We start from the raw sequence: 14,268 nt of genomic DNA, 5'->3' as shown, positions 1-14,268 counted from the left end.
GCAACATTGACTAATATAATTATGTTTCATATGTTGTATGTATTTATATATAAACTACTGTGCCCATTGCATCCCAATAACTCCAAAGGTTGCTGAGTCAGGATAAATTGCTGATGGGATATTCACATATATGACACACTGCTGCCCTCTGCTGTTCGGTCTATTACATTACAATGATGTAGGTAGGAGACTGATTCATTTGTGGAACAAGAGACGTCAAATGACTCCTATGTATCTGGAGAAACTCAACATACAAGCAGGTGCAGGACGGGCGTGTTGCTCGACATGACCACCAGGGGTCACTGTGGTGGCGACTCCTACTAGGACCAATCAGAACGGGGCTCTGGGGTCGTTACCAGGGAAACCAGGAAGTTACAGGAACCAAGTCTACTGTTATTATCCGTTATCTGGTTAAAATAACTTACCATTTAAGATGAAAATAGTAATAACTCAATTGGTGGTAGCTTTTGATATTTCATGATTTGGTCTTTTTTTTTTTTGTAAACAAGCTACAGGCTAGTGACTGTTACAGTAGGTTCATACCGCGGTTAGCTACAGAGCTAACAGATTCCCGGCAGCATCTACAAGACACAAAGGAAAAGCTCCTCATCAATCAACTGATCCTGGTTAGCAGTTAGCTAACGTTACCTTTGCTTGCTTTCAGATGAGCTAGCAAAAAAAGCCATTAGCTTGCTAGCCTAAAACAAACCGTATGGGGTGTTGATTTGGAAGCTAGGAAGCTTAACTAGCGAGTTATATCCCCCTCATTGGCATATACTTTTACGCCCTACTGACTTGAATTCCTTGGAGGAGGAGGGTTGGCTGATTGCCTCTGTGTGGTGTGCAGCTAGCTAGTTAAAAACAATGGCTGGCATTCATGCTGAATGAAGCAAGACATGGGACCCTGCTGCTGGACTTTAGCTGAAACCCCTGGAGGAAAGACAACGGCAGACCTGCCTTGTGATCCGACTGAGATGATTTGGTTAAGAAGAACAGCCCTCAGCAGCAGCAGCGTCCCCAGTCGATTCAACCCGCACTGAAAAGGTGAGTCACTCAGTCACAACCTGCAGTTATTACCAGCTTCCCTTTTATAACGGGATGGTGCTTTTGTTCTTCTGTCTACAATTAAGATAATGGTGCTGATATGGTAACGTTAGGCATGCTAGCCATCTAGCTACAGTACAGAGATAATGATGCTGATTTGGAAGGCATGCTAGCCATCTAGCTACAGTACAGAGATAATGATGCTGATATGGAAGGCATGAGATAATGATAATGATGCTGATATGGTAGGCATGCTAGCCATCTAGCTACAGTACAGAGATAATGATGCTGATATGGTAGGCATGCTAGCCATCTAGCTACAGTACAGAGATAATGATGCTGATATGGAAGGCATGCTAGCCATCTAACCACAGTACAGAGATAATGATGCTGATATGGAAGGCATGCTAGCCATCTAACCACAGTACAGAGATAATGATGCTGATATGGAAGGCATGCTAGCCATCTAGCTACAGTACAGAGATAATGATGCTGATATGGAAGGCATGCTAGCCATCTAGCTACAGTACAGATAATGATAATGATGCTGATATGGAGATAGATGCATATGGAGGCATGCTAGCCATCTAGCCATCTAGCTGATATGGAAGGCAGTACAGAGATAATGATGCTGATATGGAATGCTAGCCATCTAACTACAGTACAGAGATAATGATGCTGATATGGTAGGCATGCTAGCCATCTAACCACAGTAAAGAGATAATGATGCTGATATGGAAGGCATGCTAGCCATCTAGCTACAGTACAGAGATAATGATGCTGATATGGAAGGCATGCTAGCCATCTAGCTACAGTACAGAGATAATGATGCTGATATGGTAGGCATGCTAGCCATCTAGCTACAGTACAGAGATAATGATGCTGATATGGAAGGCATGCTAGCCATCTAGCTACAGTACAGAGATAATGATGCTGATATGGTAGGCATGCTAGCCATCTAACCACAGTAAAGAGATAATGATGCTGATATGGAAGGCATGCTAGCCATCTAGCTACAGTACAGAGATAATGATGCTGATATGGAAGGCATGCTAGCCATCTAACCACAGTAAAGAGATAATGATGCTGATATGGAAGGCATGCTAGCCATCTAGCTACAGTACAGAGATAATGATGCTGATATGGAAGGCATGCTAGCCATCTAGCTACAGTACAGAGATAATGATGCTGATATGGAAGGCATGCTAGCCATCTAGCTACAGTACAGAGATAATGGTGCTGATATGGAAGGCATGCTAGCCAGCTAACCACAGCAAAGAGATAATGGTGCTGATATGGAAGGCATGCTAGCCAGCTAGCTACAGTACAGAGATAATGGTGCTGATATGGAAGGCTTGCTAGCCAGCTAGCTACAGTACAGAGATAATGATGCTGATATGGTAGGCATGCTAGCCATCTAGCTACAGTACAGAGATAATGATGGTGATATGGAAGGCTTGCTAGCCATCTAGCTACAGAGCAGAGATAATGATGCTGATATGGTAGACATGCTAGCCATCTAGCTACAGAGCAGATGTAATGATGCTGATATGGTAGGCATGCTAGCCAGCTAGCTACAGTACAGAGATAATGATGCTGATATGGAAGGCTTGCTAGCCATCTAGCTACAGAGCAGAGGTAATGATGCTGATATGGTAGGCATGCTAGCCATCTAGCTACAGTACAGAGATAATGATGCTGATATGGAAGGCTTGCTAGCCATCTAGCTACAGTACAGAGATAATGATGCTGATATGGAAGGCTTGCTAGCCATCTAGCTACAGAGCAGAGGTAATGATGCTGATATGGTAGGCATGCTAGCCATCTAGCTACAGTACAGAGATAATGGTGCTGATATGGTAACGTTAGGCATGCTAGCCATCTAGCTACAGTACAGAGATAATGATGGTGATATGGAAGGCTTGCTAGCCATCTAGCTACAGTACAGAGATGCTGATGTGGTAGGAATGCTAGCCAGCTAGCTACAGTACAGAGATAATGGTGCTGATATGGAAGGCTTGCTAGCCATCTAGCTACAGTACAGAGATAATGATGCTGATATGGAAGGCTTGCTAGCCATCTAGCTACAGTACAGAGATAATGATGCTGATATGGAAGGCATGCTAGCCATCTAGCTACAGAGCAGAGACAATGATGCTGATATGGAAGGCTTGCTAGCCAGCTAGCTACAGTACAGAGATAATGATGCTGATATGGTAGACATGCTAGCCATCTAGCTACAGAGCAGAGGTAATGATGCTGATATGGTAGGCATGCTAGCCATCTAGCTACAGAGCAGAGACAATGATGCTGATATGGAAGGCTTGCTAGCCATCTAGCTACAGTACAGAGATAATGATGCTGATATGGTAGACATGCTAGCCATCTAGCTACAGAGCAGAGGTAATGATGCTGATATGGTAGGCATGCTAGCCATCTAGCTACAGAGCAGAGGTAATGATGCTGATATGGTAGGCATGCTAGCCATCTAGCTACAGAGCAGAGACAATGATGCTGATATGGAAGGCTTGCTAGCTCGGGGGTTTGAACTTCCAGTTACTCGTCCAACGCTCTAACCACTAGGCTACCCTGCCACCCCTCACCTGAATAGGTACTGACCTGTAACCAAAACAATGCAAAATGGTCTTCCTTAATTACTTCCTTCAAAATAGGCATAATTGACATGGATCATACCGTAAGTTAATGTCAATAACACTGTAGCTAATAACAATGTTATATGATATGTGAATAATGCAACAATGACCAGAGTGTTGATGCTTTGCTCTCTCTCTGTCTCTCTCTCTCTCTCTCTCTTCTCTCTCTCTCTCTCCTTCTCTCTCTCCCTCTCTCTCTCTCTTCTGTCTCTTCTCTCTCTCTCTTCTGTCACTTCTCTCTCTCCCTCTCCTCCCTCCCTCCCTCCCTCCCTCCCTCCCTCCCTCCCTCCCTCCCTCCCTCCCTCCCTCCCTCCCTCCCTCCCTCCCTCCCTCCCTCCCTCCCTCCCTCCCTCCAGAAGGTGTCCCCTCCCGTATGGACGTGTGTAAACCCAACCCCAACCGTACGGCCCCAGTGAGTGAGGCTGGGCCCCGGCGGGACCTGCCTCTGTGCTCCAGGACCAACGGGTGGAGCTGGCCTCCACACCCCTTCCAGCTCCTGGCATGGCTCCTCTACCTCTTCTTCGCTGTCACCGGGTTTGGAGTGTTTGTCCCCTTGCTTCCCTCCCACTGGATCCCTGCTGGCTACATCGTATCCTCTCAATCAATCAATGTATATGATCGATCGCAATCTGAATGTGGGATGCACTCGTTGTAATGGGTTCAAAGGTTTTGCTCAGAGTGACAGTGTTGTGGTGATCGCCTCAGAAACACATACAGTAGAATAACAGCCTAGTGGTCAAATCAATAGTTCAATCAAGTAGGCTTATCTACAGGGTTGTGGGGTCAGTTCAATTTCAACTGTTCTCAACTAAAAGGGGTCAGTTCAATTTCATCTGTTCTCAACTAAAAGGGGTCAGTTCAATTTCAATTGTTCTCAACTAAAAGGGGTCAGTTCAATTTCAACTGTTCTCAACTAAAAGGGGTCAGTTCAATTTCAACTGTTCTCAACTAAAAGGGGTCAGTTCAATTTCATCTGTTCTCAACTAAAAGGGGTCAGTTCAATTTCATCTGTTCTCAACTAAAAGGGGTCAGTTCAATTTCATCTGTTCTCAACTAAAAGGGGTCAGTTCAATTTCATCTGTTCTCAACTAAAAGGGGTCAGTTCAATTTCATCTGTTCTCAACTAAAAGGGGTCAGTTCAATTTCATCTGTTCTCAACTAAAAGGGGTCAGTTCAATTTCATCTGTTCTCCACTAAAAGGGGTCAGTTCAATTTCATCTGTTCTCAACTAAAAGGGGTCCTCAACTCTACAACCAACAACGTATTGGCATCCTCTGTTCCTATTGGGTAGTATGTATCCTCTGTTCCTATTGGGTAGTATGTATCCTCTGTTCCTATTGGGTAGTATGCATCCTCTGTTCCTATTGGGTAGTATGCATCCTCTGTTCCTATTGGGTAGTATGCATCCTCTGTTCCTATTGGGTAGTATGCATCCTCTGTTCCTATTGGGTAGTATGCATCCTCTGTTCCTATTGGGTAGTATGCATCCTCTGTTCCTATTGGGTAGTATGCATCCTCTGTTCCTATTGGGTAGTATGCATCCTCTGTTCCTATTGGGTAGTATGCATCCTCTGTTCCTATTGGGTAGTATGCATCCTCTGTTCCTATTGGGTAGTATGTATCCTCTGTTCCTATTGGGTAGTATGTATCCTCTGTTCCTGTTGGGTAGTATGCATCCTCTGTTCCTATTGGGTAGTATGTATCCTCTCTTCCTATTGGGTAGTATGCATCCTCTCTTCCTATTGGGTAGTATGTATCCTCTCTTCCTATTGGGTAGTCTGCATCCTCTGTTCCTATTGGGTAGTATGCATACTCTGTTCCTATTGGGTAGTATGCATCCTCTGTTCCTATTGGGTAGTATGCATCCTCTGTTCCTATTGGGTAGTATGTATCCTCTGTTCCTATTGGGTAGTATGTATCCTCTGTTCCTATTGGGTAGTATGCATCCTCTGTTCCTATTGGGTAGTATGCATCCTCTGTTCCTATTGGGTAGTATGCATCCTCTGTTCCTATTGGGTAGTATGCATCCTCTGTTCCTATTGGGTAGTATGCATCCTCTGTTCCTATTGGGTAGTATGTATCCTCTGTTCCTATTGGGTAGTATGTATCCTCTGTTCCTATTGGGTAGTATGCATCCTCTGTTCCTATTGGGTAGTATGTATCCTCTGTTCCTATTGGGTAGTATGTATCCTCTGTTCCTATTGGGTAGTATGTATCCTCTGTTCCTATTGGGTAGTATGCATCCTCTCTTCCTATTGGGTAGTATGTATCCTCTCTTCCTATTGGGTAGTATGTATCCTCTGTTCCTATTGGGTAGTATGTATCCTCTGTTCCTATTGGGTAGTATGCATCCTCTGTTCCTATTGGGTAGTATGTATCCTCTGTTCCTATTGGGTAGTATGCATCCTCTGTTCCTATTGGGTAGTATGCATCCTCTGTTCCTATTGGGTAGTATGCATCCTCTGTTCCTATTGGGTAGTATGCATCCTCTGTTCCTATTGGGTAGTATGCATCCTCTGTTCCTATTGGGTAGTATGCATCCTCTGTTCCTATTGGGTAGTATGCATCCTCTGTTCCTATTGGGTTGTATTTGAACTGACATGATGGAGTAGACTGAACCTAACCCTACTGTTACTGACAGACTGTACATACAGCATCCTGACATGATGGAGTAGACTGAACCTAACCCTACTGTTACTGACAGACTGTACATACAGCATCCTGACATGATGGAGTAGACTGAACCTAACCCTACTGTTACTGACAGACTGTACATGCAGCATCCTGACATGATGGAGTAGACTGAACCTAACCCTACTGTTACTGACAGACTGTACATACAGCATCCTGACATGATGGAGTAGACTGAACCTAACCCTACTGTTACTGACAGACTGTACATGCAGCATCCTGACATGATGGAGTAGACTGAACCTAACCCTACTATTACTGACAGACTGTACATACAGCATCCTGACATGATGCAGTATTTATTTATTTTTTAAATTTTATTTCACCTTTATTTAACCAGGTAGGCAAGTTGAGAACAAGTTCTCATTTACAATTGCGACCTGGCCAAGATAAAGCAAAGCAGTTCGACAGATACAACGACACAGAGTTACACATGGAGTAAAACAAACATACAGTCAATAATACAGTATAAACAAGTCTATATACAATGTGAGCAAATGAGGTGAGAAGGGAGGTAAAGGCAAAAAAGGCCATGGTGGCAAAGTAAATACAATATAGCATGTAAAACACTGGAATGGTAGTTTTGCAATGGAAGAATGTGCAAAGTAGAAATAAAAATAATGGGGTGCAAAGGAGCAAAATTAATAAATTCATTAAATACAGTTGGGAAAGAGGTAGTTGTTTGGGCTAAATTATAGGTGGGCTATGTACAGGTGCAGTAATCTGTGAGCTGCTCTGACAGTTGGTGCTTAAAGCGAGTGAGGGAGATAAGTGTTTCCAGTTTCAGAGATTTTTGTAGTTCGTTCCAGTCATTGGCAGCAGAGAACTGGAAGGAGAGGCGGCCAATGAAAGAATTGGTTTTGGGGGTGACTAGAGAGATATACCTGCTGGAGCGTGTGCTACAGGTGGGAGATGCTATGGTGACCAGCGAGCTGAGATAAGGGGGGGACTTTACCTAGCAGGGTCTTGTAGATGACATGGAGCCAGTGGGTTTGGCGACGAGTATGAAGCGAGGGCCAGCCAACGAGAGAGTACAGGTCGCAATGGTGGGTAGTATATGGGGCTTTGGTGACAAAACGGATTGCACTGTGATAGACTGCATCCAATTTGTTGAGTAGGGTATTGGAGGCTATTTTGTAAATGACATCGCCAAAGTCGAGGATTGGTAGGATGGTCAGTTTTACAAGGGTATGTTTGGCAGCATGAGTGAAGGATGCTTTGTTGCGAAATAGGAAGCCAATTCTAGATTTAACTTTGGATTGGAGATGTTTGATATGGGTCTGGAAGGAGAGTTTACAGTCTAACCAGACACCTAAGTATTTGTAGTTGTCCACGTATTCTAAGTCAGAGCCGTCCAGAGTAGTGATGTTGGACAGGCGGGTAGGTGCAGGTAGCGATCGGTTGAAGAGCATGCATTTAGTTTTACTTGTATTTAAGAGCAATTGGAGGCCACGGAAGGAGAGTTGTATGGCATTGAAGCTTGCCTGGAGGGTTGTTAACACAGTGTCCAAAGAAGGGCCGGAAGTATACAGAATGGTGTTGTCTGCGTAGAGGTGGATCAGAGACTCACCAGCAGCAAGAGCGACCTCATTGATGTATACAGAGAAGAGAGTCGGTCCAAGAATTGAACCCTGTGGCACCCCCATAGAGACTGCCAGAGGTCCGGACAGCAGACCCTCCGATTTGACACACTGAACTCTATCAGAGAAGTAGCTGGTGAACCAGGCGAGGCAATCATTTGAGAAACCAAGGCTGTCGAGTCTGCCGATGAGGATGTGGTGATTGACAGAGTCGAAAGCCTTGGCCAGATCAATGAATACGGCTGCACAGTAATGTTTCTTATCGATGGCGGTTAAGATATCGTTTAGGACCTTGAGCGTGGCTGAGGTGCACCCATGACCAGCTCTGAAACCAGATTGCATAGCGGAGAAGGTATGGTGAGATTCGAAATGGTCGGTAATCTGTTTGTTGACTTGGCTTTCGAAGACCTTAGAAAGGCACGGTAGGATAGATATAGGTCTGTAGCAGTTTGGGTCAAGAGTGTCCCCCCCTTTGAAGAGGGGGATGACCGCAGCTGCTTTCCAATCTTTGGGAATCTCAGACGACACGAAAGAGAGGTTGAACAGGCTAGTAATAGGGGTGGCAACAATTTCGGCAGATAATTTTAGAAAGAAAGGGTCCAGATTGTCTAGTAGACTGAACCTAACCCTACTGTTACTGACAGACTGTACATACAGCATCCTGACATGATGGAGTAGACTGAACCTAACCCTACTATTACTGACAGACTGTACATGCATGATGGAGTAGACTGAACCTAACCCTACTGTTACTGACAGACTGTACATACAGCATCCTGACATGATGGAGTAGACTGAACCTAACCCTACTATTACTGAGAGACTGTACATACAGCATCCTGTTCTGTTGGTTTTGAGGTTATACAACCACAGCATACAGGACCAGGTCCTTAACTGCCTCCCGTCTCCAGTGCACGGGCATCATGTTTGTGTGTCACCTGTTCGTCCACCTGATGGCGGTTTCCATCGACCCCGCGGACTACAACGTCAGGGCCAAGAGCTACCACGGCCCCGTGCCCGTGTTCGACCGCACCAAACATGCCCACGTCATCGAGAACTGCCACTGCTACCTCTGTGAAGTAGACGTGTGAGTACTGTCTTTGTATAGCCTCACAGAGAAATATCACCTCTGTGAAGTAGACGTGTGAGTACTGTCTTTGTATAGCCTCACAGAGAAATATCACCTCTGTGAAGTAGACGTGTGAGTACTGTCTTTGTATAGCCTCACAGAGAAATATCACCTCTGTGAAGTAGACGTGTGAGTACTGTCTTTGTATAGCCTCACAGAGAAATATCACCTCTGTGAAGTAGACGTGTGAGTACTGTCTTTGTATAGCCTCACAGAGAAATATCACCTCTGTGAAGTAGACGTGTGAGTACTGTCTTTGTATAGCCTCACAGAGAAATATCACCTCTGTGAAGTAGACGTGTGAGTACTGTCTTTGTATAGCCTCACAGAGAAATATCACCTCTGTGAAGTAGACGTGTGAGTACTGTCTTTTGTATCAAATCAAATTTATTTATATAGCCCTTCGTACATCAGCTGATATCTCAAAGTGCTGTACAGAAACCCAGCCTAAAACCCCAAACAGCAAGCAATGCAGGTGTAGAGCCTCACAGAGAAATATCACCATCAGGGCATCTCTCTGTTTCTCTCTCTCTGTTTCTGTCTCTCTCTCTCTCTCTCTGGAGCTACATAACATAGTGACCTGCTGTGTAGCATGTCAGAGTAGAGAGACACTTAAAGACTGATCTGAGGTCAGTAGTTAGACCAGTCAGTAGAGTAGTCTGGCTGTACATTAATAGAGTCATAAGAGTGGGGGCTGGGGTACCGTAGTGCTGGGAGACCCCCCTGACGGGCTGAGGAGCTGACTGAGGAGGGTTGTTGCTGGGCAGAAGGGAGGCAGCAGGACAGAACAGGAGGGCTAACAGATAGTCAGGGGGGGGCAGCAGATGAACAGAGGGAGGTTGATGAAGGGGAAGGAGGAGGCTAGGGGGTTGCCGTGGAAACCAATGCAATAACAATACTAGGCCTACAGAGCATTCTGTAACTATTCAGACTTCTTTGACTTTTTACACATTTTATTACGTCATTGCTTTATTCTAACATGGATTAAATTGTGTTTTTTCTCTCATCAATCCAGAATGAAAAAGCAAAAACAGGTTTTTAGAAAAAAATTTAAATACATATTTTTTAAATAACTGAAATATCACATATACATAACTATTCAGACCCTTTACTCAGTACTTTGTTGAAGCACCTTTGGCAGCGATTACAGCCTGCAGTCTTCTTGGGTATGATGCTACAAGCTTGGCACACCTGTATTTGGGGAGTTTCTCCCATTCTTCTCTGCAGATCCTCTCAGGCTCTGTCAGGTTGGATGGGGAGCGTCGCTGCACAGCTATTTTCAGGTCTCTCCTGAGATGTTCGATCGGGTTCAAGTCCGGTCTCTGGCTGGGCTGCTCATGGATATTCAGAAACGTGTCCCGAAGCCACACCCGCGTTGTCTTGGCTGTGTGCTTAGGGTCGTTGTCCTTCTGGAAGGTTCTCCCATCTCCACAGAGGAATTCTGGAGCTCTGTCCGAGTGAACATCAGGTCACCTACCTGACCAAGGCCTTTCTTCCCGAAGGGCCAGCTCTAGGAAGAGTCTTGGTGTTTCCAAACGTCTTCCATTTAAGAATGATGGAGGCCACTGTGTTCTTGAGGACCTTCAATGCTGCAGACAGTTTTTGCTACCCTTTCCCAGATCTGTGCCTCGACACAATCCTGTCTCGGAGCTCGAAGGACAATTCCTTCAACCTCATGGCTTGGTTTTTGCTCTGACATGCACTGTAAATTGTGGGGCCTTTACAATCAATTTTAGAATAAGGCTTTAACGTAAAACAAACTGTGTAAAAAAAATTAAGGGGTCTGAATACTTTTCGATGGCACTGTTATATACTAGCAGATTAGGGGAGACGACTGGACAGGGCTGTTATATACTAGCAGATTAGGGGAGACGACTGGACAGGGCTGTTATATACTAGCAGATTAGGGGAGACGACTGGACAGGGCTGTTATATACTAGCAGATTAGGGAGACGACTGGACAGGGCTGTTATATACTAGCAGATTAGGGAGACGACTGGACAGGGCTGTTATATACTAGCAGATTAGGGAGACGACTGGACAGGGCTGTTATATACTAGCAGATTAGGGAGACGACTGGACAGGGCTGTTATATACTAGCAGATTAGGGAGACGACTGGACAGGGCTGTTATATACTAGCAGATTAGGGAGACGACTGGACAGGGCTGTTATATACTAGCAGATTAGGGAGACGACTGGACAGGGCTGTTATATACTAGCAGATTAGGGAGACGACTGGACAGGGCTGTTATATACTAGCAGATTAGGGAGACGAGGGGCTGTTATATACTAGCAGATTAGGGAGACGACTGGACAGGGCTGTTATATACTAGCAGAGATTAGGGAGACGACTGGACAGGGCTGTTATATGCTAGCAGATTAGGGAGACGACTGGACAGGGCTGTTATATACTAGCAGATTAGGGAGACGACTGGACAGGGCTGTTATATACTAGCAGATTAGGGGAGACGACTGGACAGGGCTGTTATATACTAGCAGATTAGGGGAGACGACTGGACAGGGCTGTTATATACTAGCAGATTAGGGGAGACGACTGGACAGGGCTGTTATATACTAGCAGATTAGGGGAGACGACTGGACAGGGCTGTTATATACTAGCAGATTAGGGGAGATGACTGGACAGGGCTGTTATATACTAGCAGATTAGGGGAGACGACTGGACAGGACAGGGCTGGACAGGACAGGGCTGGACAGGACAGGACTGGACAGGGCTGGACAAGACAGGACTGGACAGGGCTGGACAGGACTGTGTGGGTGGCTTAGAGGAAGACAGGACTGGACAGGACTGGACAGGACTGTGTGGGTGGCTTAGAGGAAGACAGGACTGGACAGGACTGGACAGGACTGTGTGGGTGGCTTAGAGGAAGACAGGACTGGACAGGACAGGACTGGACAGGACTGTGTGGGTGGCTTAGAGGAAGACAGGACTGGACAGGACAGGACAGGACTGGACAGGACTGTGTGGGTGGCTTAGAGGAAGACAGGACTGGACAGGACTGTGTGGGTGGCTTAGAGGAAGACAGGACTGGACAGGACTGTGTGGGTGGCTTAGAGGAAGACAGGACTGGACAGGACTGTGTGGGTGGCTTAGAGGAAGACAGGACTGGAGGGTGGAGAGGATTGAGGGCAGCAGACTAGAAGAGTTGACATGTCTGGGGATGAGAGAGAGTCAGAGCCTCTCCCCCAGCAGCCCCTCTCCTGTCTCGCACACATCTATATTTGATTATAACTCAGGCTGGTCAGTAGGGACTGAGGAGGAGTCGTCTGGACACCAGAACACATCTATATCTCAGGCTGGTCAGTAGGGACTGAGGAGGAGTCATCTGGCCACCAGAACACATCTATATCTCGGGCTGGTCAGTAGGGACTGAGGAGGAGTCATCTGGCCACCAGAACACATCTATATCTCAGGCTGGTCAGTAGGGACTGAGGAGGAGTCATCTGGGCACCAGAACACATCTATATTTGATTATAACTCAGGCTGGTCAGTAGGGACTGAGGAGGAGTCGTCTGGACACCAGAACACATCTATATCTCAGGCTGGTCAGTAGGGACTGAGGAGGAGTCATCTGGACACCAGAACACATCTATCTTGATTATATCTCAGGCTGGTCAGTAGGGACTGAGGAGGAGTCACCTGGGCACCAGAACACATCTATATTTGATTATATCTCAGGCTGGTCAGTAGGGACTGAGGAGGAGTCATCTGGGCACCAGAACCAACTGTTTATGCAGACTGGCCAGTCAGCAGGTCAACATAATGTTTCATATGTCATGAGGAGAAACAGCCATAAGCCTAACAGCCCATAACTACCAGCTCATATGGTGACCCCTGCCCTGGGGGTCTGTAATGTTCAGGGCCAGTCACAGTGTGTATGAATATGTGTTTATACCCTTTACTGAGACGTGTGGTGTGTTGCAGGGGCCCCAAATCCAAACACTGCAGTGCCTGTAACAAGTGTGTTGCTAGTTTTGACCATCACTGCAGGTGGCTCAACAACTGTGTCGGGAGCCGGAATTACTGGTCAGTATCTCTCTTGTTCTTCTTCATCTCAATATCTGTCTCTCCTTTTCTCTCCCCTTTTCTCTCTCTCTCTCTCTCTCTCCTTTTCTCTCTCCTTTTCTCTCTCTTTCTCCTTACATTGTTTATTTGTATCTTATCTACTCTCTTTCCCTCATTCTGCCTCTTTTTCCCTCTCTTTCCCTCATTCTGCCTCTCTTTCCCTCATTCTGCCTCTCTTTCCCTCATTCTGCCTCTCTCCCTCATTCTGCCTCTTTCCCTCATTCTGCCTCTCTTTCCCTCATTCTGCCTCTCTTTCCCTCATTCTGCCTCTCTTTCCCTCATTCTGCCTCTCTCCCTCATTCTGCCTCTTTCCCTCATTCTGCCTCTTTCCCTCTCTCTTTCCCTCTCTTTCCCTCATTCTGCCTCTCTTTCCCTCATTCTTATTCTCTTTCCCTCATTCTTACTCTTTCCCTCATTCTTCTTCTCTTTCCCTCATTCTGCCTCTTTCCCTCTCTCTTTCTCCCATTCTGCTTCTTTCCCTCATTCTGCCTCTTTCCCTCTCTCTTTCCCTCATTCTGCCTCTTTCCCTCATTCTGCCTCTTTCCCTCATTCTTCTTCTCTTTCCCTCATTCTTCTTCTCTTTCCCTCATTCTTCTTCTCTTTCCCTCATTCTTCCTCTCTTTCCCTCATTCTGCCTCTCTTTCCCTCATTCTGCCTCTCTTTCCCTCATTCTGCCTCTCTCTTTCCCTCATTCTGCCTCTCTCTTTCCCTCATTCTGCCTCTCTCTTTCCCTCATTCTGCCTCTCTCTTTCCCTCATTCTGCCTCTCTTTCCCTCATTCTGCCTCTCTTTCCCTCATTCTGCCTCTCTCTTTCTCTCATTCTGCCTCTCTCTTTCTCTCATTCTGCCTCTCTCTTTCTCTCATTCTGCCTCTCTCTCTCTCATTCTGCCTCTCTCTCTCTCATTCTGCATCTCTCTCTCTCATTCTGCATCTCTCTCTCTCATTCTGCATCTCTCTCTCTCTCATTCTGCATCTCTCTCTTTCCCTCATTCTGCTTCTCTCCTTCCCTCATTCTGCCTCTCTCCTTCCCTCATTCTGCCTCTCTCTTTCCCTCATTCTGCCTCTCTCCTTTCCTCATTCTGCCT

The 14,268-nt window shown here is 45.9% G+C and overlaps 1 protein-coding gene across 5 annotated transcripts in view; it reads left to right on the top strand.

The window, feature by feature from the left end:
* The first annotated feature begins 278 nt into the window (after positions 1-278).
* Positions 279-14,268, top strand: part of zdhhc1 (zinc finger DHHC-type containing 1) — a 54,996-nt gene continuing 41,006 nt past the window's right edge. The window contains exons 1-4 of one of the 5 annotated variants that reach the window (XM_042315918.1): positions 279-1,044; positions 4,055-4,287; positions 8,881-9,056; positions 13,043-13,144. In XM_042315918.1, coding sequence (XP_042171852.1) covers positions 4,072-4,287; positions 8,881-9,056; positions 13,043-13,144 — 494 coding nt within the window. In that variant the 5' untranslated portion in view covers positions 279-1,044; positions 4,055-4,071. The remainder of the gene's footprint in view (positions 1,045-4,054; positions 4,288-8,880; positions 9,057-13,042; positions 13,145-14,268) is intronic. The other 4 variants (XM_042315919.1, XM_042315920.1, XM_042315916.1 and 1 more) reach the window with 4 other exon arrangements.

This window comes from Oncorhynchus tshawytscha, unplaced genomic scaffold, assembly GCF_018296145.1.
Source record: "Oncorhynchus tshawytscha isolate Ot180627B unplaced genomic scaffold, Otsh_v2.0 Un_contig_2931_pilon_pilon, whole genome shotgun sequence".
NCBI classification, from domain to species: domain Eukaryota; kingdom Metazoa; phylum Chordata; class Actinopteri; order Salmoniformes; family Salmonidae; genus Oncorhynchus; species Oncorhynchus tshawytscha.
The sequence above is the reverse complement of the archived record's forward strand: the minus strand, read 5'-3'. Positions and strand labels throughout refer to the sequence as shown.